The following is a 27,319-nucleotide window of genomic DNA, read 5'->3' as shown; positions in this document are numbered from 1 at the left end:
AAAAATCAATTATTTCTAGATACTAACAATAAACAATGTGGAAATAAAATTAACAAAATTTCATTTACAATATTATCAAAACAATAAAATCCTTAGTAATAAATTTAACAATAGAAGTACAAAATGTGGGCTTGAAAACTAGAAAACATTGTTGAAAAATATTAAAGAACAATAATTAAATGGAAAAGCATCCCATAAACACAGACTTAATACTGTGAAGATGGCAATACTTCCAAAATTGATTTACACATTCAACATTATCCGCATCAGAATCCTAGCTAGCTTTTCTGTAGAAATTGACAAGGTGATTCTAAAATTCACATGGAATTGCTAGAGACCCAGAATAGTGAAAACATCAGAAAAGAAGAGAGGAAGGAGGAATCAGAAACAGAAAAGCACTTACTGTTATTCTAGATATTTGTAACTCTAGATAATACAAGTTGCTACAGACTGAATGCTTCTTTCCCCTAAAATTAATATGTTAAATCCTAATGCCCAACATGTTAGTATTTGGAGGTGGGACTTTTGGAAGGTGATTATGTCATGAGGGTAGAGCCCCCATGAATGGGATTAATTCCTACATAAAAGAAACCTCAGAGAGCTCCCTCCCTTCTCCCATCAGGTGAGGTGGCAGCTAGAAAATGGCTCTCTAGGAACCCAAAAACAGGCCCTCCCTCAAACTGAGACACTCAAACTGCCAGTAGCTTGATTCTGGAATACTCATACCCCAGAAATGTGAGAAGTAACCATTTATAAGCCACCCAGTCTATGGTATTTCGTTATAATAGCCTGAAGGGACTAAGGCACAAATATAATCTATAAATAAAGAACACATTGATTTCTATGCCTGGTGCAGGGAAATTTGATTGGGAAAGGGTAAAGTGGTGGCAGGGTTTTTTATACCTTTACCGTGACTGGTAATAGTTGCGTTTGTCAAAACTTAAAATTAGTGTAATTATACCTCAATAAAGTTGCTTTAACAATCATCTTTTGTGTCTTGGCCAGAAAGAAAATATTGATCAACTATAAAATTTTAATTTAATAGTTATATTCTGTTTACAACAATACAAAGAAGTCTATAGGAACAAAAAACAAACAAAATAAAAACAAAAAAAACCAAGCAAACATCCAAAGTATCTAGAAATTAGAAAATTACTTTGAAATAACCTCTATATGAACAAGAAAACAAAAGCAGAAATAAATAATCTACAAACTAATGAAAAATACTTCATCAAAACTTGCAAGTTATAATTTAGTCAACACCCAGATTATAATACATATGATTGTTTCATTACTATTCAATCAGAGAAACAAGGAAAAAACCCAAAAGTATAATGAAAGCATAAAAATAAAAGCTAAAATTGATGAAAGAACAGACAGCAAATAAATGAAAAATTTTATAAAAGTTAGTTTTATTAAAAAGGAGTAATTAAAAATTCCCATGCAAGTCGGATTACGTAAGAAAGGAAGAAATAAAAATATAAAACACTAAAAATCAGATATAAATACAAATTTAGTAATGTCAATTAAATTTTAAGTGAAAATAATCTGTGCATATATTTTTATGAAGTTTTAAATCTCAGGGCAAAAGATAATTTTGTAGCATAATACATTGCCCAAGAGATGGAATAAAGTGGCAAAAACAAAACAAATCCCCAAACCATAAAAGACACTGAAAGTTTGTTAAAGATTTTTCACTTAAAAAGGTGATAGGCTGGAAACGATGGCTCATGCCTGTAATGCCAGAACTTTGGGAGGCTGGGGTGGGAGGATCACTTGAGCCCTGGAGTTCAAGACCAGCACTGGCAACACAGCAAGACTCTGTCTCTACAAATAATAAAAAAATGTAGCCAGACATGATGGTGTTTGCCTATGGTCCCAGCTATTCAAGTACTTGAAAGACTGAGGTAGGAGGACCACTTGAGCCTGGGAGGTCGAGGCTGCAGTGAGCTGTGGTTGTGCCACTGTACTCCAGCCTCAAGGACAGAGCAAAACCCAGTCTCAAAAAAGTAAATTAAATTAAATTTAAATTTAAAAGGTGACTAGATAGTTTCACAAATGAATACTTCCCCAAATGGTTAAATGAACCTTCCCAAAATGGTTAACATCAGTTATTTAAAGTTTTCCAGATCAGAAAGAAAGATCAATAGTTTATAGCAAATTATAGGATACCAAAAAAACAACTATATATCAAAATTAATAGATTACATGCAAATATGCTAAAAAAGAAAAGTTTTATTTTCTTAGCATATTAAAGAACTAATTCCATGGAAAAGTAGAGTTCAAGAAATTAAGGAGTGGCACAAAATTAGAAAATTTAAAAATGTATTCATCAAATAAGAAATCAGTAACACTAAGAAATTAGAGAAAAACCTATCCATAGAACATTGATACCGATAAACCTTATACATGATAAACATGATTTATCAAGATACATCAAATACTACCTTAAAAATTAAAACTCTAAACTCATGTCTATTAAAGTCATGCATATATTAACGTGCTTGCTTTCTTCACAATAATCTAATGTTGTGTTGTAAATTCTAGCTATGCAGTCAGACCAGAAAGCAAAATACATACAAACATCAGAAAAGTAGAACAAATTTTATTCATTTGTAGATGACATTACTATATGCTTTAAAAAGCCAAGAGACTAAAATACAACTTTTCAGCTGATAAAGAGTATATAATGAAATGGCGAGATACTAAACAAAGTTTTAAGATTCTGGTAATAATAGAATAATAATAATAAATTCTAGATAGAACTAAAAACAAATCTTGAAGATGCTGTCTACTACCTAAAAACTGGCATAAGTGGGAGAAGATTTAAAGATTTAAATTAGATTTAAATTAGATTTAAAACTAATTTAAAGATTTAAGTGGGAGAAGATTTAAACGTTGTAAGTGGGAGAAGATTTAAACGTTGTAAGGCAAGACCACGCTGGGTGAGATCCTTATTTAGACAGCTTTTCTACTAAGGGCATATCATAAACACAGCCCAAAAGAAAGTCAGGGCCCAGTGAGAAGGGAGAGACCGGGCATGTCAGAACACACATAAGTTGAGGAGGGAAATCCTAGAAAGCAGAGAGAACCACAGAAGCGGCAGTCCCCCAAATTTGAATTCATACTCCTTTCAAATCCTTGACAGAGGGTAACAAGGCCAAAACAAAAACAGAACCACCCAACTAAAGCTTAAAGGAACATACTCACATATTTAGGACGATTCATGAGAAATGTAACTGGTCACTAGGATAAAAGTTAATTACCTTCAGAGAAAGACAACAGCATCCAGAAAGATAATGGAGCTTGTTATCCATAATGTAGTATACAAATATAAAAAAAATTTACTAGCCATGTAAAGAAACTGAGAAATGTATTACACAGTCTAGAGTAAAATCAGTAAACAAGACAAAACTCATAGAAAACCCAGATAGCAAAAATTCAGACAATGATTTCTAAATAATGTACAGATATGCTAAAGAATCTTCAGGAAAATATATATTTACAAAAGATAGGTGAAGAGATGGGGAATTTCAGGAGAAACATAGCAGCTATAAAAATGAACCAAAAGGAAATCCCAGAACTTGAAAATATTTTTTATATATATATATATATGCATATATATGCATATGTGTGTGGCTGTGTGTGCGCGTGCATGCGCATCTGTGTGTATCTTTAAAAAATCACTACATGAGGTTAACTACAGATTGGACAGAATATTAGGAAAAAAAACAGTGAGATTAGACAGATCACAACAAATTACACAAACCATTACCAGTGAAAAACCATACAGAGCCTTAATAACCTGTAACACAGTATAAAGGGGTCTAACGGAAGAGACTCTTGACACTTCTGTTAGACAACTGGGGCAGAAAAAATATCTGAAGAAATATAATGCTTGAAACTTCTCCAAACTTCACTGAAATCAGCAGCCCACAGACTCAGAAACCTCAGAGGACATCAAAAAGAATGACTGTAAAAGCAGTCAGGGTAAAAGATCACAGCACACACAGGGCAGCAACAACTGCTGATTCTCAGGATTAAAAAAAAAAAAAAAAAAAACAGGCGGAGGCTAGAAGACCATTTACTGACTTTCGTGAAATGCTGAAAAAATAATCTGTCTACTAAGAATTCTAAGTCCAGTGAAAATATCTTTAAAAAGTGAAGCCACAATAAAGCCATTCTTACATTAAAAAATAAAACAAAAAAATACACACACCTCAAAGAACCTGCTGCCAATACACTGAGAGACGCCAGAGGAAGTTCTTTGGGCTTCAATGAAATGACAGAAGTTGGAAATTTGGACCTACATGAATGAATTAAAAGCAGAGGAAATGGTATACATGTGAAAATATAAAAAACTATTTTTCCTAGCCGGGCACGGTGGCTCACGCCTGTAATCCCAGCACTTTGGGAGGCTGAGGCAGGCGGATCACGAGGTCAGGAGATCAAGACCATCCTGGCTAACACGGTGAAATCCCATCTCTACTAAAAATACAAAAAAATGCCGGGTGTGGTGGTGGGAGCCTATAGTCCCAGCTACTCGGGAGGCTGAGGCAGGAGAATGGTGTGAACCCAGGAGGCGGAGCTTGCAGTGAGCTGAGACCGCGCCACTGCACTCCAACCTGGGCGACAGCAAGACTCTGTCTCAAAAACAAAAAACAAAAAACAAAAAACAAAAAAACAAACTATTTTTCCTAAATTATTTTCTTGGTTTTTTGAGATGAAGTCTTGCTCTGTTGCCCAGACTGGAGTGCAGTGGCATGATCTTGGCTCACTGCTACCTCTACCTCCCGGGTTCAAGCAATTTTCCTGTCTCAGCCTCCTGAGTAGCTGGGATTACAGGCATGCACCACCACACCTGGCTAACTTTTGTATTTTATTAGAGATGGGGTTTCACCATATTGGCTAGGCTGGTCTCGAACTCCCGTCCTGAAGTGATCAGCCTGGCTTGGCATCCCAAAGTGCTGGGATTACAGGTGTGAGCCACCACGCCCAGCCCATTTCTTTTAAATATTGGCAACCTAGGTGGGGTGTATAACATATGTAGCAATAATATCTACATATATAACAATAGCAGAAAAGACAAAAAGAGGTATAAATTGAATTTTTTTAAGTTTTTTGCATTGAATAAAATTGAAATAATATTAATTCAAAGCAGACTAATAAAAATGCATACTGTAAACTCAAGAACAACCACTTGAAAATTTAAAAAGGGTATAACAAGAAAAAACAAAAGCAAATATAGAATGAAATATCACTCCCCCAACACAAATAGCTCCAAATAGAAAATGGATAATTAGACAACTTATAAATGCAAATAGACTAAACAGTACATTAAAAAGCAGTGATTGCAAGTCTCAACTATTGCTATTAACAAGGCACACTTCCAATGCAAAGACAGATGTTGAGATAGTAAAGAATTATGAAAGAATATGATATGTCAACAGTAAACATGAGAAAGCTTGTGTGGCTATTTTAGACACAGAAAATTTTAAGAAGCATCAGCAGAAAAAAAGAATTTATTTCACACTGATGAGAGGGTAAATTACTGAGAAGCCATAATAAATCTAAATGTGTAAGCACCAAATAAGTTTCAAAACATATGAAGCAAAAATAACGTATCTATGTAATTCATAATTTTAAATATATTGGAAACTGTATTTCCAGTTGGAAATCAGAAAAATTACATTCACAAGTGAAGAAATCTGTAAAATAATCCATATAATTTTATCAAGAAAGCTACAGGAGGAATGTAAACAAACTGTACAATTTTATTCATGACTACAGAGTCATGCCATGTTCTTAGAAGAGACAACACACTTTCATTTTAAAGTGAGTAAATAAATGTCATAAAACTGCAATTAAAATGTCAACATAGATATTTCTGACTGAAAAATAAAGTCTGAAGGAGAATATTCTTTTTATTTTTAAATATTAATGTTGAAAAAAGCAAGAGGTCATAAGGTCTGTAATTTATGTTGAAATGGCACACTCCCCATTCCCCAAAAGCAAGCAAAGAAAACATGGTAAACTGTTGCCAATTCTTGAATCTAGGTATGACTGTACATTGGATTATTTCTACTTTAATGTAAGTTTGACATTTTTCTTAAAACATTTTTTACGAAGTGACAATTTCCATGAATTGAAAGTAAAGATTATTTGGGCAGGTATGTATGATACATTTTAACATATTTATAGAATCAAAGCTGTATGACTGTAGTGGAGAATTAGATAATTAGTAATAAATGGTTTACAGGGTCTAAAGAATTATCCAAGTTTACGAGAAAATGTAATAAATTCAATTCAGAAGAAACCTGATTATTCATTAATAGTATCAATTCATTCCATCAGAAATAAAGTTATGTTCATAAAAATATAAGTCTAGAAGAATTAAGATCTAAATATAAAAATTAAATCTATAAAAATACGTAAAGAAAATTTTAATTATTTGTTACTATGAGACTTGATTTCTTTAAAAGATCAAAAATTTGTCCTCCTGAAACTAAATTTGTTTTCAAAAGAAAATCCAAATAAGTTTTTTGAAAATCATGTAAAGAAATATCTGTAATATATAACAGAAAATTTTAATATCCTTAACAAAAATATATAATAAAAACTGATACATAAAAAAGTAAACAATTCAACAAAAAATAAGCAAAATTTATGAATAAACACACAGAAGTAAGAATAGTAAGTAAGAAACAAACATAAAAACATCTTCAACATAGTGAGTGGTCAGAGAACGGCGTATTTACTGAGAAACATCCTCAACATAGTGAGTGGTCAGAGAATGGCGTATTTACTGAGAAGGGGTTTCCACCTTTATCTTAGAAGGCATGTGAATTTCTACAGCCTTTTCTGAGAATTTAATATATGTATAAATTGATGGCAATATACGTTCCAGGCATACATTGTTTTATTGCATTTTGCCTGATTGTGCTTCACAAATACGGTGTTTTTGGTTTTTTTTTTTTTTTTTTACAATTTGGAAAGTTTTGTGGCAACCTTGTGTACAGCAGTAGCAGCACCATTTTTCCAACAGCAAGTGCTTACTTTGATTCTCTGTGTTACATTTTGGTAATTTTCGAAATATTTCAAATATTCTCATTATCTTATTGTATCAGTCATGGTGATCTATGATCAGTGATCTTTGATGTTACCATTACAATTATTTGTGGGTGCCATGAATCACACCCACATACAACGGTGAACTTAATCGATAAGTGTTGCGTGTATTCAGACTGCTCCACCAACTGGCTGCTCCCCCAGCTCCCTCCCTGTCCTTGAACATCCTTGGTCCCTAAAAGCAATAATATTGAAATTAGGCCAATTAATAACTCTACAATGACCTCCAACTGTTCAAGTGAAAAAAAGTCATATGTCTTTCACTTTAAATCAAAAGCTGGAAGTGACTAAACTTAGGAAGGCATATCTAAAGCTGAGATAGGCTGAAAGCAAGGACTCCTGGGCCAAACAGCCAAGTTGTGAATGCAAAGAAAAAATTCTTCACGGAAATTAAAAGTGCTACTCCAGTGAACACATGAGCACTTAAGTGTTCTTGATGATATGAAGAAAGTTTTAGTAATCTGGATAGAAGATCAAACATTCCCTTAAGCCCAAAGCTAATCCAGAGCAAAGCCTTAACTCTGTGCAATTCTATGACGCCTGAGAGATGTGAAAAGGCCGCAGAAGGAAAGCCTGAAAGTAGCAGAGATTAGTTCGAGAGGTTTAAAGCAAGGTAAAAAGTGCAAGCTGAAGCAGCAAATGCTGATGTAAAAGTTGCAGCAGGTTATTCAGAAGATCTAGCTAAGATAATGGATGAAGGTGGCTCAACTAAATAATGGATTTTCAGTATAGACAAAACATCTATTAGAGACATCTAGGACTTTGATACCTAGACAGGAGAAGTCAATGTCTAGCTCCAAAGCTTCAAAGGATGAGCTGACTCCTGTCAGGGGCTAATGTAGCTGGTGATATCAGGGTAAAGCCAATGATCATTTACCATTTCAAAAATTCTAGGGTCCTTAAGAATTACGCTAAGTGGATTCTGTCTGTGCTCGATAAACCGAACCACAAAGCCCCAACGATAGCACGTGTGTTCAGAGTACGATATACTGAATATTTTAAGCCTACTATCAAAACCTACTGCTCAGAAAGAAAGGTTAGTTTCAAAATGTTACTGCTCACTGACAATGAACCAAGTCACTCAAGAGCTCTGATGGACATGCACAAGATTAATGTGTTTCCAAGCCTGTTCATACAACATCTATTCTGTAGCTAATGGATCAAGGTGTAATTTTGTCTTTCAAGTCCTATTATCTAAGAAATATGTCTTGTAAGAATATAGCTGTTATAGATAGTGATTCCTCTAATGAATGTGGGAAAGGTGAATTGAAAACCTTTTGGAAAAGATTCACCATTCTAGATGCCATTGAGAACATTCATGATTCACAGGAGGTAGTCAAAGCTTCAAGACTTCAGTGGAGGAAGAAACTGCAGATGTGGTAGGTAGAAACTCGTGGAGCCTGAAAATGATGACTGAGGCAATCATCATCAAACTTGAATGGATGAGGTGCTTCTTATGGATGAGCCAGGGAAGTTTCTTGAGATGAAATCTACTTCTGGTGAAGATGCTGTGAACATTGTTGAATTGACAACAAAGGATTTAGAATATTCCATAAACTTGGTTGACAAAGTAGGGGCAGAGTTTGAGAAGACTGACTTTAATGTTGAAAGAAGTTCTACTCCAGGTGAAATGCTATCAAACAGCATCATAAGCTGCAGAGAAATTTTCCGTGAAAGGAAGAGTCCATTGATGTGACAAACTTCACTCATGTCATATTTTAGGAAATCGCCACCTCCAAGTTGGGCACAGTGGCTCTTGCCTGTAATCCCAGTTACTCAGGAGGCTGAGGTGGGAGGACTGCTTGAGGCCAGGAGTTTGAGACCAGCCTGGGCAACAAAGCACTACCTTATCTCTAAAATAAGAAATGAAAAAAATTAGCTGGGCATGGTGGTGTGTGTCTGTAGTCCCAGCTACTCAGGAGGCTGAGGTGGGAGGATCCCTGGTACCCAGGAGTTTGAGGCTGCAGTGAGCTATGATCATGCCACTTCATATTGACAGGCTGAACAAGACCCCATCTTTAAAAAAGAAGAAAATAAATTGCCACATGCATCCCTACCGTCCTACGATTTACAACCACCCCCTGGTCAGAACCCACCAATGTTTAGGCAAGACCCTCCACCCGTAAAAAGATTATGATTTGCTGAAGTCTTAGATGATCATTAGCATTTTTAAGCAATAAAGCATTTTTAAATTAAGGTATGCATTTTTTAGGCATAATGTTATTGCATACTTAGTAGACTGTGTGGTGTAAATACAACTTTTATATGCACTGGGAAACCAAAAAATTTGTGTGGCTTGCTTTATTATGAAATATATTTTGTAATACATCTGAGTTATGTCTTAACATACTGTATGCACACATGCACACACACACACCCCTACCTTTAAAAAATCACAGAAAAATGCATAAGATGACATTACATCAAATAGATAGTTGATACTGGAATGCAGAAAAATAGAATATTACTCTTTTTTTATACCTCTACATTATTTGAATTATTAAAACAAACATGCATTGCCTTTCAATGCGTGTTTCAATACACGTTTGTTTTAATTGCTTTTCAAGTTATATGTCAAAAATTATTTATACATGTACCACTAACACATATGTACATGAGTGCCAAAAGTGATGGTATTTTCAAGTAAATGTTTAAATTTCCTATTTTATAATAATTATTGTAATCATTCTGCTGAAAAGATTATATTCAAGAAACTAGATACTAGTTACATGATTCTTATTTACAACTCCAAAAGAAAAAAAGGAAAGTGCATGGGTTTCAGGAAACCAAGGGATATTTCATGAAGGCTCTATTTCCCTGATCTTCTGATTGCCATAAAAAAATACTGAACAAACACCTGTTTCTACAGGTCTTGGAACAAGGACTACACACAACCTGTTGGAGACATAAAGACTGTAGACCGCACTTCTCATCTGGGCTGAAGGAAAAGAAAGACATGCTAGAACACCCTAACTGATGTTTAGGTGCTTTTTCCTGACACCAACACTCTGCATGGTCCTGGAAGAGGCCCTGGCAATGTCTTCAAACTGTCATGTGTGAAAACAAGATAACTTTGTATTGTCTTTCTTAAATAAGGTTCCCTAAATTGTATCAGTTTCAAACTCTACAAAATCTGGATCTGTCCAGTTTGCAGGTAAGTTGAATCACAAATAACTGCTACTTATCCAAAGGCATCAATATCATTATACAAATGGTATTTATTCTTGAAGAGGTAAACTTTATTAGTCATTTGCAAAATTTGTGTTTTGTATTTGATGTACCTGAGTGAATAGTGAATTGTTTCTAAGAACTTTAAAACAGTCTGTCTCAAAGAACAAAATGTAGGATCAGTACTTAATGAACCACAGAGGAGATATACAGAACACCTAAAAAAAAGTATAAATTCAAATTCAGCAAGACTGGCATAGAAGCAGTAAGTCAGTCCTCACCAGCTGAAGGATAAAGATGTCCTCATTTAAGATGAAGTTGGTCAGACATGCAAACACAAAGCCACAGCAATAAAAGCTAGTGTCACCACTACAAACTGTCAAGGGGAGATGGCAGGTTAGCCAATGAACTTAGATCTAATATACAGATGGGTGAACAGGTTCATAATGAACATACCTGACCTATTTCTAAATCCACTAGGCAAGACACACCCATCCTCAAAAACAAAAGGGCATCAGACTAATTTAGCCTGATTCCATTAGGATATCTAATTTATCTAATCCTCCTTGTGGTAATTCCATGTTCACCAAATAAACTTTTCATCGCTACTTGGCTTTCTACCCCATGGGATGCCAATATTCTCACCCTTGTGACTGCCTAATACAATTACAGATCAATAAAAGGAGAGTCCAGTTTCTATATCAATCACATTAGCTTGCTTAATAGGACTGGATTCTGAAAATGGAATCCATTTTCATTTGCTCTTGAGTTTCTGAGGCCAATGGCCACACCCTGAATGGTGATCAATGCAAGAAGGGACCTCTTGGGGAAACATCACACCAGCCTTCCCTTTGAAAAGTGCCAATCCCCATGTGACTAGTGTAACTTCCAATCTGTACTTTAATTATCCTCACTGGACACTGTCAGTAATCTTGTCAAACAATAAAATGTCTAAAGTAAATATAAACAAGATGTACATAAAATGAAAAACATGTAAGTTTTTTACTTTCCTTCTTTCAAATATAAACTTATGCCACATTACATTTCTTAAGTATCAATTTATTCCAGATAATACTTCCTGGGCTTCTAAGCTTTTGAAAGTTATTTTTTACCTATGTGATTGATTATTAAGGTTTAGCGATCCGGTCTGGTACATCTCTTCCAACTGTTTCCTGTTTCCAAAGTATAAAGCAAGGTCTGTGGCAATGATGGCTTTGCGGATGATCTCAAGCACCTGCTCGTATTCACTGGAGCTCAGAGTGGAGAAGATATTGTGCCCTTCCAGCTATGGAAAAAATACAAATAAAAACCACCAATAACAAGCACAAACTCTAATCTTATGACATTTTCAGTTATTTGAAACAATATAATCAGTCAATGACATTTGGCACACTAAAGAAAGGTTTTGGGGAAACAAAAGAATGGTTAGAAATGACTAATGAAAATTACATTTTGGTTTCTCTTTAAGCTATAGAAACAATGAAACTACCACTTAAATAAACTACTATAACTACAATAACATCATTTACTACCATAAAACCCCAGTGATTTAAATATATCTAGTTCTTGGATATTTCTAATAGTTAAAAAACTGGAAAATGTAAAATATTTAAGTTAAAACTTTTCCTCTTAAGCAAATTAAAAACTTGAGTAATTTTCGTATTATACTAGAACCTTAATGGCCTTAAAAAGGCGTCTGTATCCTTGTCCACTTCAGGTTGTAACATATCAAAGCATGCTTAATGGGTAGTAATATATTTCTCTGTATCCTAGAAGAAAATGTCCTACAACCTCAATAAAATGTTTATTCAAACACATTAAAAACTCTAAGGGCAAGAGTACCTTTCCCTACAACACAAATCACTGAAGGTGATTCTAGAATCATCTTCTATTCTCAAGGGAGGTGGAAATGGCAGATCATCACCCTAAACAAGACCAGAACATTGGTAATCTGGATTCTATTCACTCAGAATATCCTTCGTGTATTAATCTTTTAAAAACTTTATAATAATTTCGATTCATCAATTATTTTGATATTTTTCATTATTAGTCAATATAGTACTACTCAAAGTTGATTTTTAATTAATTTCACTTTTAACATACATTTATTGAGTTAAAATACAGTAAAAACAATGATTGAAGTATATTTCTTTACAAAATTAGACATCTCACTAAGGCACTGTCTCTTCATATTCTTAAATGAAACTGTACATGCACCATTTGCTTTCAATTATCAGAATAGCCCCATATTATTTGCTGTTAAAGTCTCAGAAGTATTTGAATTACTGTGTGATAAATGCAGCAAGTGGACTCAGGTCTAGTTATTTATTTTCCTGACAATAACAGTAGTAAGGCCTTACATTTGTAGAAAGTTCTATAGTTTACAAAAGCAGTTTCAAATACATGACTTCACTTTCAAATTATAAAACTTATATTAGTTCAGAGTTCCCACATGGATTATGCATGAGATGCTATGAGATGAGCCGTTTGAGCACAGGCTGGTTAGTGACTGATGGGGACAACGGGAGGGGGCTCAAGCTCTGGCCTGGTGGCTGAATTCAATTTTCATCCAACCTCAACTCTCTTCAATTTTGTTGTAGAAAGTTATAAGAAGGAAATATTTACTCGGATTCATGCTATGGTATCTGCTTTCCTTTGATGTGACCACAACTTAAGTGAAGCAGGTAGCCTCTGCTTCAACACTGAATGCCTGTGACCTCTATTTCCCACTTCATGAACATGTTTCAGCATATCTGGCTGGTGCTCATGCATGCATCTGCTTTCAGCAGGTCATGTGAAGGGAATCACAGCTGCTACGATTTTATGCTTTGTATTTGTATGCTTTACTCTCTTTATCACCAATAATTATCACCATAACTTGTTAAATTAGAGTATATAAAATATTCTAGTCTGCTGTTGACATTTAAAAAGAAATATCTCTAAATTTAGCCTAGGCTCTATAAATTCTGTAGGGGGACACAAGAGTTACAAGCTCACTGCAATTCTACACACTGCGTATGTCATCTATCAGCTCACGTTTTTATCAGAGTCCCAAAAGTATCGACTGGCCCAGAACAAATTAAGATTTATTTTAAAGAATTTATATATTCTACTGACTACTTCAGAGTCATTACTTTTCAGTATTAAAGGAAACTAGGTGAAAAAGCTCCATAGAGGGCTTTTATAATGAAAAGGTCTAACTCATTTACTGTCCCCTTCAATAATTTACAAGAGTAAAGGGAATTAATGAATAATCAAAAAATAAATGTCTCCCCTTTCTTTCTTTGAGACAGAGTCTCACTCTGTCGCCAGGCTGGAGTGGATCTCTGCTCATCACAACCTGTGCTTCCCAGGTTCAAGTGATTCTCCTGCCTCAGCCTCCCGAGTAGCTGGGACTACAGGCATGCACCACCCCACCTGGCTAATTTGTGTGTGTGTGTGTGTGTGTATTTTTAGTAGAGACGGGGTTTCGCTATGTTGGCCAGGATGCTCTTGATTTCCTGACCTCTTGATCCACCTGCCTCGGCCTCCCAAAGTGCTGGGATTACAGGCATGAGCCACTGCTCCCGGCCATGTCTCCCTTTACTTTAAGAGAATCTAGCATTTTGCTGCTACCCAAACTAAAGAAAATATGGAAGGGAGACACAAGCAAGGAAGCATAGCAGATAAACAGTGTCTTCTTTAAACCTCCAACCTCACATTCGTTAACACATAATAAATCCTTATAATGCATTATAATACTTTTATACACCAATTGATAATTTTACTATAGTTACGTAGTTTGAAGTCTATGTTAATTCAAGCTAGTTGATTCCATTTTGCATCAATCGAGCAGGAAATAGTAGACTTTTTATACCTAGGAATGTTTCTAAAACTTTATGCGGGTGAACAGCATGTAATTCTTAACTCTACGGAAGCCCACAGGTAGGCTCTGGTTGTATGTCAACGCTGGGGCTGAGATCTGGTATTAAGAGAATGGAAACAATGTTGAAATTGGTGCTGATGCTGAAAGATGACCCCGGGACTGCCTTCAATAGATGATTGTCAATACTCCTTCCAGCCCTTAATCATGAGGATCCTAAAGGCTCTTAGTATTCTGTCCACTGCTGGAGGATTAGGGAACCACTACTTTCGGAAAAAAAATGTCAATGATGCAACTAAGTGCATCAAACATTCATGATGGCAATGCCTTTAAAGTATCTATAATACTGATTTTGAAATTTAATTACCTAGTACATTAAACCACATATTAGGAAGCATTATAGTACTGTAATTAAGAGCACAGATTTTGGAGCCAAATAATTCTAGTTTTTAATGTCATTCTGCCACTGATTAGTGATGTGACAAATAGAATAGTTAACCTCTTTGATGCATATTATTCTCATCTGTAAAATGAAAATAAATAATAATATCTATCTCATGGGGATATAATAAAAATAAACTGTATTAAAATATGTACAAAACATTTAAGTTTCTGGTGCATTGTAAGTACCCAATATATGATAAAATGATTACTATTATAATAGTGATGATTGATGATGATGATGATGATGATGATAAAATCTACCAGTAAAACTTCTACAGTCAGAGTTAAAGGAGAGATGAAAAAACAAACAAATGTATGCCTAAAAATGAATTTGATAGCCAAATACCTTTTCTATTCGGAACACAGCTGTAGAAAAGGACGGATTTAAACTAGCCACTGTGTCACGTATTTTAGATTACCAGTACAGTTGAATATAAGTACAATAATTTAAGTATAATTGTAATACACAACAGCAAATTGTACCTAGTGTAGACAAATTGGAAGAACTCTCTAGCTGAGTCACAGAAATAGTGCTGCTGTAAAGAGTAGTAAGAAGCCACGGGATCCCAAAATGTTGATATAAATAGATAATTTTCTGAAATATGATCACATTTCAAAAGCAACAGATAATTTAAGATTAGTGGAATATTAAGGAAATGTTCTTAATAATGAGAATAATCATTCCTAATTGGTCTGTTTTCTAAAATTTTGACTATTTTCGAAGTCAAAATGGGGTATTCAAAGAAGGCAAAAGAAAGAAAAAAGTATAGTTTCAATGTTCAAAATAGTCAATATCTCATGAGTAAACAGAATAAATTGATTTAATACTCCAGCAATAATGGTTCAATCACCATTACTAATTGTAAGCTAGTAAGTTTTAGGCAAGAAAACAAAGCTCACCTACGTTCTTGGATGTAACTGTCCACACAAAACAGTCTCCTCACATGAAAGCAATCTGCTTGCCTTCTTCCCCTGCTCAGCGTCTCAGCTCTCTGTCCCACCGGACACAGCTACTCACTAACCTTACATAAAGCTTCAGGTTCAGTCTCTGAGTGCTGGTTCTGCCCACTCTGCATCTTTCCCTCCCCATGCTCTACCTTCACACTTCCACTTGTGCCCATATCAACAGCCCCAGAGATGAGCCTGTGAGTCCAGGGGTGAAGAAGGGGCAGTGACTCTCCTTAACAGCTTCTAATTCAGAAGAGGTGGGAAGCTGAACTCACAAAGAGAAAACGTCAATACAATGTTAAAAACAAACAAACAAACAAACACAAATCACTAAGACGTATGTATGCTTGAGGTGCTCAGGCGCTCAAAAGGGGGCAGTGCTGTACCCCAGTGATGTGGGGATGCAGTCAAAGAATTTTACTGGATGAGGTCATGCCTGAGTTGGGGACCACAGAAAGGGTGTGGGGTAATTACACATAGAGGGAACCCGGCCAATGGCACAGAGTTAAGATACGGTCTGAAACTACAGAAGCAGAGCAGATACTGTAGTCCTGGAACAGACAGGGGCCACTCATAAAAGACTTGTATATCAACTGAGAAAACAGGAAATTATTCCAGAGGCCCCAGAGAGCCACTAATGACTTTTAAACAGGAGAAAAACATATTCAGACATATACTTGGAGGATGGATTTGAGACAAAAACACTCAGGGAAACACTGATGGATAAGGGGGAAAAGGTGGAAAAACAGACAAAATACAAGGAAGGCTGAAACTGGGATGTCAAGTAGGGACGGTGCTTGCCACTTGGGAGCTGTAGTGGTCAGAGGGGCCAGATTACCATTTACTAGAGACTCAAGAGAGTTTCCTCTCTGCTAAATGTCCACCACGACCTCTACACAGCAACGGCCCCGAACACCACGAAAACAATCCTGATGGCCAGCATTAAGACACAATGGGAAGCTCAGGGATGCAGATTGACCTTCTCTGCAGATGGTCTTGTATTTACCCTTACTTCATGACTTAATCTCTTCCCACTGCCCACTCAACATGGGATTATCTACTGCATCCCTATCACTGTAACCAAGGTCAAGGCAAGCTGTGAGCAAATACACACTTCCTGCTTTTCTCTACCATGAGTAACGTGTGTGTGTATGTGCGAGTGTGTGTGTGTGTGTGTGTGTGTGTGTGTGTGTGTGTGTGTGTGTGGAGGGAGATGGAGAGAGAGGGAGGGAGGGAGAGAGAGGGAGGGAGGGAGGGAGGGAGGGAGAGAGAGAGACAGAGCGATTGAAGGATAGCTTTTTCAAATCTATTGTAATATTCTCCTTGCTTGCTGTTGTCACTGTGTTAGCTAGCAGTATTCTCCTGAATGCCCTGCTTATCCAGTAGATACCACTGGCAGCCATACTGAAAGCTGGCACTCAGGTTGGCAAAACTACAATAAGCAGCCACTTATGCAACACACACCTGTGAAGATGCCTGATGGGGAACTATTTCCAACCATCATACACAAAATTGCTTATGTTGTATCCGTCTGTGTGACCCGAGGATGGGCAGTGCCATGCTCACAATCATCTGTGTGGCAATGCAGGTCAAGAAAGCAATGGGAAAAGTCTCTTGTGGATAAACAGAAGTATCACAGGCATTCATATCATGAAACTACATAATGTTCTATTTTAATGACTGGAAGTTGGAATTTTTAACTGTTACCCAAGGATAGCATCTTAATTAGTCAAGCTTGTAGGTGTCTTTTGATGAAACATAAAATCAGCAGCACTTGGTGGTAACAGGATGGAGGGATGGGAAGATAAGGCTAAAGAAGGGAAAAATGGTGACTCTAAGGTCATCAGCCTGCTTTCCTGGGTCAATGAGGTTGCCACCAGAGATACAAAATACAAAAGGCACCTAAAGTGTAATACCAAAGCACAATTCGGGCCATACGGAATACAGGGTTCAGGTGCTTGGGCAGAAGTCCTATTGAGCACTAGGCAGAATCACACGGGTCTGAGAGTCCTCAGGATACCACTGTCAGTTAGAGTCATGGGTGTGCCAGGTGGTGGGCCAATGAGAAGAACAACGTAAGGGCCGAAGTCAGGGAACTCAGGCCTTCCTCACTCTAGATTGTGAGTTCCAGAGGACAAGGATTTGTGGTTGTTCTATTTATCACTATATCCCCAGTGCTTAAAACATGTGTTGGCAAATAGAAGGTGCTCAATAAATCTGTTTGTTATTAAATTGAATTTCAGGGACAAGTTAGATGAATCTGAAAAAAAAAAAAAACCACTCAGAGAAGTATCATGAGGATTACTGCAAAATCAGCCAAGAGCACAGAAATTTTCAGAAGAGGAAGACACTCTTTCCTGAATATTCCTGCTCATGTAGATTGGGCTGTCTGTTTATGGCTTCAATATCATTTCTCTCTGGGCATAGGTCAAATTGAAGGGATTTGGTCAATCGAATACATAAATTTGTTTTCAAACTGGTAGTGCTTTTCATCTTAATTTGCAGCAATCCCGAGTTCTTATTCCCAGCTTCTGTTTTTGTGGTGTATCTAGTACCTTATCTTCTCTAACTAGGAGAACAAATTTGCCATTATTATTACTTCACCAATGACTGAAATTCCAGCTCTAGTATCTGAATCTATTCTCCCTCTCCTTTTTGAATGCCAACAGCTTACCTGTCTGAACTTAACTTACTGCCATGAGTTCCCGTTAGTAGTTCTCATCTTTTTTAGGAACACTGCCTTAAGTCATCTGAAATCGCCACATCGCTGAGGGTTTGCCAAACTGGAGGCAAACCACCCTAAACATCCATTTTTTGATGTCAGCAACTGGGCCAAGTCTTCCCAGGGCTTAGGTGGACCTGGAGCCTCCCCATCCCCACCCGCCTTGATGTGACTGCTATATTACAAGGTTTTTTTTTTTATTCTACTCAATGGCAATAAACTTCGCAAATCTGGTCTCCTTCAAAACTAATCCTATTGTATTTAATACAGGCTTTCTAAAGAAACTCTATACTGGCTATTGAAATTCAGCTGTGATTAAACTGGTAGCAATGTCGCACTGTCAAATGCATGAATTCATTTAGGACATGGGATGCTAATTCAGTGACTCCTAATTATTTCTAAGTGAAGTTGCCCTGATGTTGTTTCTGGTGTTTATTCATCTTAGACAAATAAAGAGTCTCCATTGATGAGTGAGGTCAAAGTAGACATCAGCTGTCATGAAGTTTTAGAATGTTCATCCATTTACAGAAAGCATGTTTTACATATATGTATAAATATATGTACACATACATATACACACATGCCTTTTATCCTGCTTACATTTCTATGTATCCTTGTTTTATGCATGGACATATCTATGTAAACATATGTCATTTAAAAAGGAAAGAGCTGGTGTCAAGCAAATGACAGGAATGATGACTACACGTTGCTTTCAGGAGTCAACTGGCCCATGAGCAAGCTTAACATCAGCTGCCTACTGGGGATGGCTTGAAAATGACTAAAATAGCTCCATATCTGAAATACTTTTCACTTCTCCCCAGCAGGTAATTCGAAGAGCACCCAGAATCGAGTAAGGTGACCACTGACCTTCGTGAGACTGAGGACATGAGACCTGGAAGGTCAGTTTTGCTGGGTTTTAGAAAGGACTGAGCATGCAGCACTACCAATCACATGGACAGTTAAGTCAAATGAGGAGGCACTAAGAGAAGCCTTTGGGAAACTGAGGGGAGAAAACAAAATCCTGGCATTTAGAGGAGGCCTGGCTTATTCAACAGAGAAATACTGCACCAAGTGGCAAAACCTATTCTGCTTCACAACTTGCCTATGGCCAGTTACTGGCAGAGTCACTGTTGGCATTTTGCTAAGACATCCTCAAAACTCAAAATCCTTTCCCTTAGACTCATGATTGGAAGACGTAACAAGGATTTCTCTTCCTACTTAGAGGTGCTGACAGTGAGGGGAAAATATAGGGCCCACTATACTCAAGCTGAACAGAGATTATATTTTTTAAAACTGTTTGTGATAGGAATCAAATCATTATGATGTAATGGCTACCGTGGTAAGGTGAGTTTGAGAAAAATCATTTAAGAAAGAAGGAGCGCATATATCCCATGTTGAAGTGATATCTGTGATTGTCTACATCAATTACCAAGAACATCTTAAAGGTAATAAAATAAATAAACAAAACACACAATCTAAAAAAAAGAAAAAAAGCTACAATGCCCTTAAAACCTTGTATTTACCTAACTTTTAAGATTTACTGTTCAATACGTTCTGGTTCAAGAATATGAGAATCTATAGAATTAATTGATTTAAATTACATAAAATAAGTAATGCTTTAGGGTTACATGTACTTATTGATACAATATTTAAAAAACAAATGTAAGTGCAAAATACGTATATTCAAATTCTTTGTAAAGGATTCTTTATGCAAAAAACACTATTATTTAATGAGGACTATAAATATAAGGTTCTACAATAAAATATAGCTATTGCTTTTAAGGAAGCCATAATGATCTTCCTTTTCCACCTATGAAGTACCACTATCTCCCAGACAGCCCTTGAGACTAAGCAGGAGATGGTGTGCGGTGACTCACCTGGAGGATGGACACGGTCTGGGAGAAGTGGTGCTGCTCCATGGTGGAAGTGGAGTAGAGAGCTGCTAGAGGGTGGTCGAACTTCTGCAGGTAGGTGTTACTGAAACCTCTGTGGTCTAGGTCATGACACAGACACGCGATCAGCAGTCCTTTGCGCTTTAAAAACCAACATGATGCAGAGATGTTCAAAACACAGAAACACACATGCGCAGACTTACCGCTTACATTCATGTCACATTACTTTCTGGCATTAATATAGCACAAACATGGCATTCTGGCATAAAGAATCCTACACAAATATAGCAAATCCTTAGGAATCTTTGAAATTCCAGATAATCTAACTCATTTGTAGCCCCTTTCTTTGTTTCTCTGCTTATGAACGATAGTCAAATTATTTTTGAGTTTCTCTCTCAATTCTAGGAAAAGGTGCAGGAGGTATCAACTTAAAGGTATAAAGCAAATGCTCCAAAAAATTACAGATAAAGCAAACCTGCACAAGGAAAGAAAGGCCAGTTTCAGCAAAATCTATTTGATGTTATCTAACAATACTATTGCTATTATAAACAATAAATATAACAGGTAAATCATATCGCATGTAAAAATGGCAAATATATAGAAAGAAAGAGCAGACTAACGGAAATTAAAGAAAGTCAGGCTGAGTACAAAATAAACTAGGCAGGCGCGCCTCATTAAAAGGCCAGGTGTGAGGAGAGACCTGAAAGAGGGGAAGGAGAGAGGCAAGTGCAGTGTGGGAGAGGAACACACAGGGCAGGGGAGCAGTGACAACATAAACTTGGAGGTGAGTGTGCCCTGAGACTTGGAGGATCAGGAAGGTGGCCAGTGGGGTCAAGGGGAGGGGAGGCAGTCAATATACAAGGCTTATATTCTCAGTGATCGGAGGAACTATTATCACAGGTTTTTTAACAGAGCAGTGTTATCATTTTGGTTCTATGTTTACAAGATTATTCTGGCAACTGTGTTGAAAACAGACTCCAGAAGGATGAGAGATCAGTGAGGAGGTTTCTAAAGTAATTGAGGCAAAATATAATAGAGCTTTAGACCAGGATAACAACAATGAAAGCTTCTAAGAGGTGATTAAAGTCTGGATGCGTTTTGCAGGCAGAACCAACAGGATTTTTTGACTGTCAAAGTGTGTAAAGAAAGGAGGTGATAAGGGGTCAAGTATGACCTCAAATGTTTTGGTCTTAGAAGCTGTAATGATCAGCATCAACTGATATGGGAGAAGTACAGGTGGAATGGGTTTGAGGAGAGAGGTCAGGAGTTCACATTTAGACTGAGGCCAGGAGTCTACTTGATAGTCAAGAGGAGATTTGACAAGCGGAGATTTTGTTTTGACAGGTAGCAGCTACTGAAGCCTCAAGGCCTGGAGATAGGCCTTTGCCAGAGAAAGTGCCCATGTGGCATTTAAGGCCACATGATTGGCTGAGCTCACCAAGGTTGTAGTTTGAGGTCGGAGGAGGGTCAAGGTCTAAGCTCTCAAGTACTCCCAATTCTAAAATAAATCATCCAGTGGGCAATTAAATACTTGATAAAAATTGAAGGGAAGAAAGAATCAGAACTCTAGAGGTTAAATCCTATTATAACAAATTTCATATGACGGTTTCTATTCTCTCATGAAGGGATTTTGAGTGGAATGCAGGTTATGCCAAACACTGCTTGAAAAGATTGAAGTGTTTAAAGAATATTAAGAGATTCAATGTGTTAATAACAATCACAATCAGAATTTTATTTTGAAAGACAAATTATACCTGTAAAGGGGGAACAGCCTGCATGGTCTAAGTCTGAGGAAAGAGAAGGATTAAGAAAAAAAAAACAACAACAAAACAAAAACAAACAAACAAAAAATCCCAAGGAAGGAACAGCTGGTGCATTAGCAGGAAAACCGAGTGCTGAATGTCCTGGGATTCAAGTGAAGACACTGAGGGCTGACCCTCGGATCTCGCTGGGTGCAGGTCACTGGTGACCTGGAGCAGGGCATTTTCCGGGGTGTTAAGTTCAGAAGCTTGATCAGAGTTGTTTGCAGAAAGAATGCGAGGAGAGGATTTTGAAAGAGCCAGTAGGGTAACACTTACATGGGGTTTACTGCAAAGAAGAGCTAAGTAACAGGGAGGGAGCTGAGGAGAGTGGCAGATCAGAGCATATTCTAAGAGGGAAGTAAAAACTGCATGCGTCCATGCAGATGGCAATGGTCCAGAAAAGAGGGGTGAGAGCATGATAACGGAGGAGAGAGAAGAGAGGGAAGCACTGGTAGGCAGTGCTCTCAAAGAGGTGGTGGCGACAGATATGACAAAGCAGAAGGGTCAGTGCTGGAGAGGAGTGTGAAGGTTTAAGAGAAGTGTGCAAGGCAGAGCCTGCTGAGGGCAGATGCGGACAGATGGGGGTGCTGGATGGGAGTCGGTAGAAGTTCTCACGGGCGCATTTTTAGCGATATGCGTGCTTCTTTATCCTGATAATGCAGGACTGGTTTTTCCCGCAACATAATTGGAAGGGAAATCTCACCAGCAACCCCTAACCCCATGAAGTATCACGTTAACAATCATACTTGCCTGGCATTCTTAAGATAACTGAATTAATTATGTTGTTAATATCATTTTGTTTTGGGGTGGTTTCCATGTTTTATGCTGCTGTGTCATCATGATGTACCTGATAAGAAATCTCAAGAGTTTTACAATCTTGCACAATACGTAAAAGTTATCATCTTTCTAGTTTTTAAACTCACTTTTAAAATTGATGTGACCTTCAGTAGTTTTATTAAAGGTGTGCCAGAATCATACATCTGAAAATAATGTATAAAGAATCACCCTTCTTAAGCATTTCCCTTTAACAAGATCAAACGATAACTTCTAATAGTTCTCTTAGAGGTTAAATTTCTTCTTTATAAAATATGTTTTAAATATTTACATATGTCATTTGGGGATTATTTTTCAGCCAAAACGATCTGATGTTTTGGGAAAACGTAATGATATAATTCCAGAAATGAATTAGGAACTTAAATGAGAGTCAATATGTATCAACAAAGTTTTTCTCACTTACCGTTAAATTTTCAACTTTTTGAATATAAATTGCAATGCAATTTGAAAGTATAATTTCTATAGTTCTTAAACTCATAAGGTATGGCAAAATGGCAAAACAAGACAATGAAATTGCTTTCTTAAAAGGAATAGAATGGAGAAAATGCTCAAAGTCTCAACAATATGGGGGTCAATAGAAAAGGACTTTGTTACGACAAACAGGAAAAAAGGACCGATTTCATCTGGATATTTTGGGCGGAGGTAATAAATAATAAATTACTGATTAGGTTAAACTCCACTTGAACTAACAATTGTTCTGAAAAAGCAACAAAAACTAGAGGATAATTTTTTATTCTTTCTTTAAAATGCTACTATTTTTTTTTTTTCCTAGAATGCATCTTTCGAGTTTTCCACGCAGATTGTGAATTTGGTCCAATAGGATGGAAAAGGATAGGATGGACCTTCACAAGCACTGGATTCTAGATTAAATGTGAATTTGAGAAAAGCACAATTTATGTATCACAAAGATAACAGCTCCTTTCTCTGGACAGTCATAGGTCCCCTAAAAGATGAAACCAGTTTTACAGAGGACAGAAAGGAGGACTCCATCTAAAGTGTGAGCAGACACTCCCAGGATCAGTGTGGTCAGAGGCAGGGATATCCTTCAAAGTCGGGATTGTCCAGATGTAGAATCAGCATCCTTTGTGGCCACGAGTCACTAAGCGCTAAGCCTGGCTTTCAAGTAAGGGACTGTGACTGTGGTTGACGAATGGAAGTGGCCATCTCCAATTCTAACTCTGAGATTCTGAAAGCTTTGGATATGTCACCAACTCTGGGTATTTAAAGTTGGGCAAATTAATTAAACATTTCAGATCCTTTGTTTCCTCATGCTAGAGGAGGTCAAAATCATTTCTGTCTTCACAGTATTTAATGCTCTAGGTTCTCAAATAGACAGGATACATCTACATTATCCAGGGCATATAAGCAATGAATAAAATTCACTGTTTATATCCCTTCAGAACATTTAAGCTTTAATAGAGAAGGCTTTAATAGAGAAGGCTACAAAATTAGTGATTCCTTGGGGGATATTTTGATGCAGTTAAAATTTCTTTTATCTACATTTCTTATACAAAATAATATGCTAAATGCTCGGGTATAGGAATCTAAAAACGGGATGCCCTTGATTTAGTAAGCCAAAATTTGTCTTGGAATAACATGTCACAAATCCATGTCATTAATGTGCTCCCGATACACAGTATGAAATCCACTGAGGTTACGAGAAACAGCGGTGAAGAGTGCATACCCACCTCAAGGTCTGTGAAAAGCGCGTGGTTGTTCTGAAGTATGGCGTACATGCAGTGTGCTACAGTGACCGCATGCTTCCAGTTGTGATAAGGAACCCGCCGATAGTTCTTCTTCACAGACATAATAAAACGACACAACTTTTCGAGCTCAAAGCTGCATGGAAAAGAAACTGTTATGACCGAAACCAGTAGAGAATCACTAGATTGCAGGAGAACCCCCTAGTTTAGGTACACATATGTCTGTATCTCACACACTTATAACTCTAAAGATTTCCACCCTGACTGAATCCATAAGCACTGGAAACTCATTCACCAGTTCCTTTCCAGTTCTCTAGCCAAAAAGAAGAGAATACAGACTCTTTTATGGTATCTGTTGTGATATAGTAACTGTCCCACCGGCGAGAAAATATCAGTATTCGTACACAGTCACCTGTCACCAGCCCTCATGATTTTCTTTAGTTATATGTTCATTTCCTAAACCCCACAGTGCTCAAAGGACAACAACCCATCTTGCTAACAGGTATTTTGAGCTAATATTTTCCAAAAAGAATATTCAGACTTACAAACTGCAAATATGTGTATCATGAGACTTTTCAAAGCAATTCCAAAGTATTAAGTTTTATTATATACTAAAATTGTTAAGTCCCAAATGAACATATCCAAATACTTACATAGTATATAAAATAATGTATATTTTATTACACATATTGTTATACTATGTGTTTATATTATTATGTACTTATACGTATTTAAGACTCTCTAAACTCTCAAAATAGACTTGAGACAGCTTAAAACAAAAGCATATATAATACAAGGCTTTCTGAAATACCAAGGAGGTCGAGAATTCATAAAAACTTAAAAAAATATGTAACCTGTGTTTTTCTCCACTGAAAATTTTCAAATGTATTTGAAGTATAAGGTATGGCATTTAAAGAATTCCAACTGGTCAAACTCTCAACTGCATTCTGAGAATTAACTGGAGTTAGGTATCCTATGTGCATCCTTTTGAAACACTAATTTACAAAAAGTCACAGATAGGAAAAACACAGACTTCAAGAGGAATGACAATTAAGTTCTAGAGAAACTAAGAGGTTCTATAAGACATTTAATTCCTAAATGAGTAAAAAAGAGCAAAAGAAAACAATTCCTTGCATTTTAACATTGCATGTTTACACTGTAAAGGATCAGATATAAAGTCAGGAAAGGCCTCTAGGACAGCCAAATTGGGTGGGGAAAAGATTTGCAATGAAATGGTGCCATAATTAAATTACTGACAAAGTACCACACTTTGAATAAGAAGACATGTTACTTTTTGATCTATTCTAATAGATACATGATGGCAGGTTGAAAGTTGATGCTATTTACACGTGGTATTCTAAACATTTTTTAAATTTTTATTATACTTTAAGTTCCAGGGTACATGTGCAGAACGTGCAGGTTTGTTACATAGGTACACGTGTGCCATGATGGCTTGCTGCACCCATCAACCCTTCATCCACATTAGGTATTTCTCCTAATGCTATCCCTCCCTTAGCCCCTGACCCCCTGACAGGCCCTGGTATGTGATGTTCCCCTCCCTGTGTCCATGTCCTCTCATTGTTCAACTCCCACTTACGAGTGAGAACATGCAGTGTTTGGTTTTCTGTTTCTGTGTTAGTTTGCTGAGAATGATGGTTTCCAGCTTCATCCACGAAAGGACATGAACTCATCCTTTTATGTTTGCATAGTTTCCATGGTGTATATGTGCCATATTTTCTTAATCCAGTCTATCATTGATGGGCATTTGGGTTGGTTCCAAGTCTTTGCTAGTGTGAACAGTGCCGCAATAAACATACATGTGCATGTGTCTTTACAGTAGAATGATTTATTATCCTTCGGGTATAAACCCAGTAATGGGATTGCTGGGTCAAATGGTATTTCTAGTTCTAGATCCTTGAGGAATCACTATACTGTCTTCCACAATGGTTGAACTAATTTACACTCCCACCAACAGCATAAAAGTGTTCCTATTTCTCCACATCCTCTCCAGCATCTGTTGTTTCACGACCTTTTAATGATCGCCATTCTAACTGTCATAAGATGGTATCTCATTGTGGTTTTGATTTGCGTTTCCCTAATGACCAGTGACGATGAGCTTTTTTTCATATGTTTGCTGGCTGCATAAACATTCTGGTCAGTAGTAACCCCTGTCTCTTTCAGTTACACCGCCAAATGAAATTCTAGCCTCTGTTTTTATGAAAGCTTTTTGGATTTGTTTTTTAACCAGGCTACAACCACGTTGCTAGAGCCCCAGCAGAAAATCTGAAAAGGCTGCGTATTTGTACAATAATCTCAGCCCTTTTTTATTTGAATATTTAGAAAAAAAGTAATTTATATATGCAATATTTTAAAATAATTTCAAACAAAGATGGTGGTGAGGCATATATGTAGAAGGAGGAAGAGGTTATGTCACCCAATATTTCAAACAGTAAATTTTAAAGTCATTCATACCAGGATGTCCCACAGGACCGATGAACCATGTAGACAAAAATTCCAGGCCACATGTTTTCAAAAGGACCAATGTCAAAGTGGAATCTGAAATGTTAAAAGGGCAGTTTATCACTAAAGGTAATTAGAATAAACATAATAAGTAAAGAAAATCATTTAACTTTTTTGTACCAAGGAGCTAAAAAGACACTGGGAGCTCAGCCAAACCTTTTTCTGCCTTCTCAGCCACATCTCTCTGGCACTGAAAGATTTTCAGGAATAAATTCCACATATTTATTCCCTTAGAAATCTAGTCCAATATCCAAGTTATTGATTCATTTTCTATTAATCTGTTTAAAATGATGCTT

At 36.8% G+C, this 27,319-nt stretch overlaps 1 protein-coding gene across 9 annotated transcripts in view; it reads right to left on the bottom strand.

Moving 5' to 3' along the window:
* The window catches only part of LOC105487544 (phosphodiesterase 10A), a 661,304-nt gene that overhangs the window by 32,568 nt on the left and 601,417 nt on the right, over nucleotides 1-27,319 (bottom strand). For all 9 annotated transcript variants that reach the window (XM_011750999.3, XM_011751001.3, XM_011751000.3 and 6 more), the window contains 4 exons: nucleotides 26,976-27,059; nucleotides 24,489-24,639; nucleotides 20,150-20,305; nucleotides 11,409-11,581 (listed from right to left, as the gene is read on the bottom strand). In XM_011750999.3, coding sequence (XP_011749301.1) covers nucleotides 11,409-11,581; nucleotides 20,150-20,305; nucleotides 24,489-24,639; nucleotides 26,976-27,059 — 564 coding nt within the window. The remainder of the gene's footprint in view (nucleotides 1-11,408; nucleotides 11,582-20,149; nucleotides 20,306-24,488; nucleotides 24,640-26,975; nucleotides 27,060-27,319) is intronic.

The sequence above is a fragment of the Macaca nemestrina genome, chromosome 5 (assembly GCF_043159975.1).
Source record: "Macaca nemestrina isolate mMacNem1 chromosome 5, mMacNem.hap1, whole genome shotgun sequence".
Lineage (NCBI taxonomy): Eukaryota > Metazoa > Chordata > Mammalia > Primates > Cercopithecidae > Macaca > Macaca nemestrina.
The sequence above is the reverse complement of the archived record's forward strand: the minus strand, read 5'-3'. Positions and strand labels throughout refer to the sequence as shown.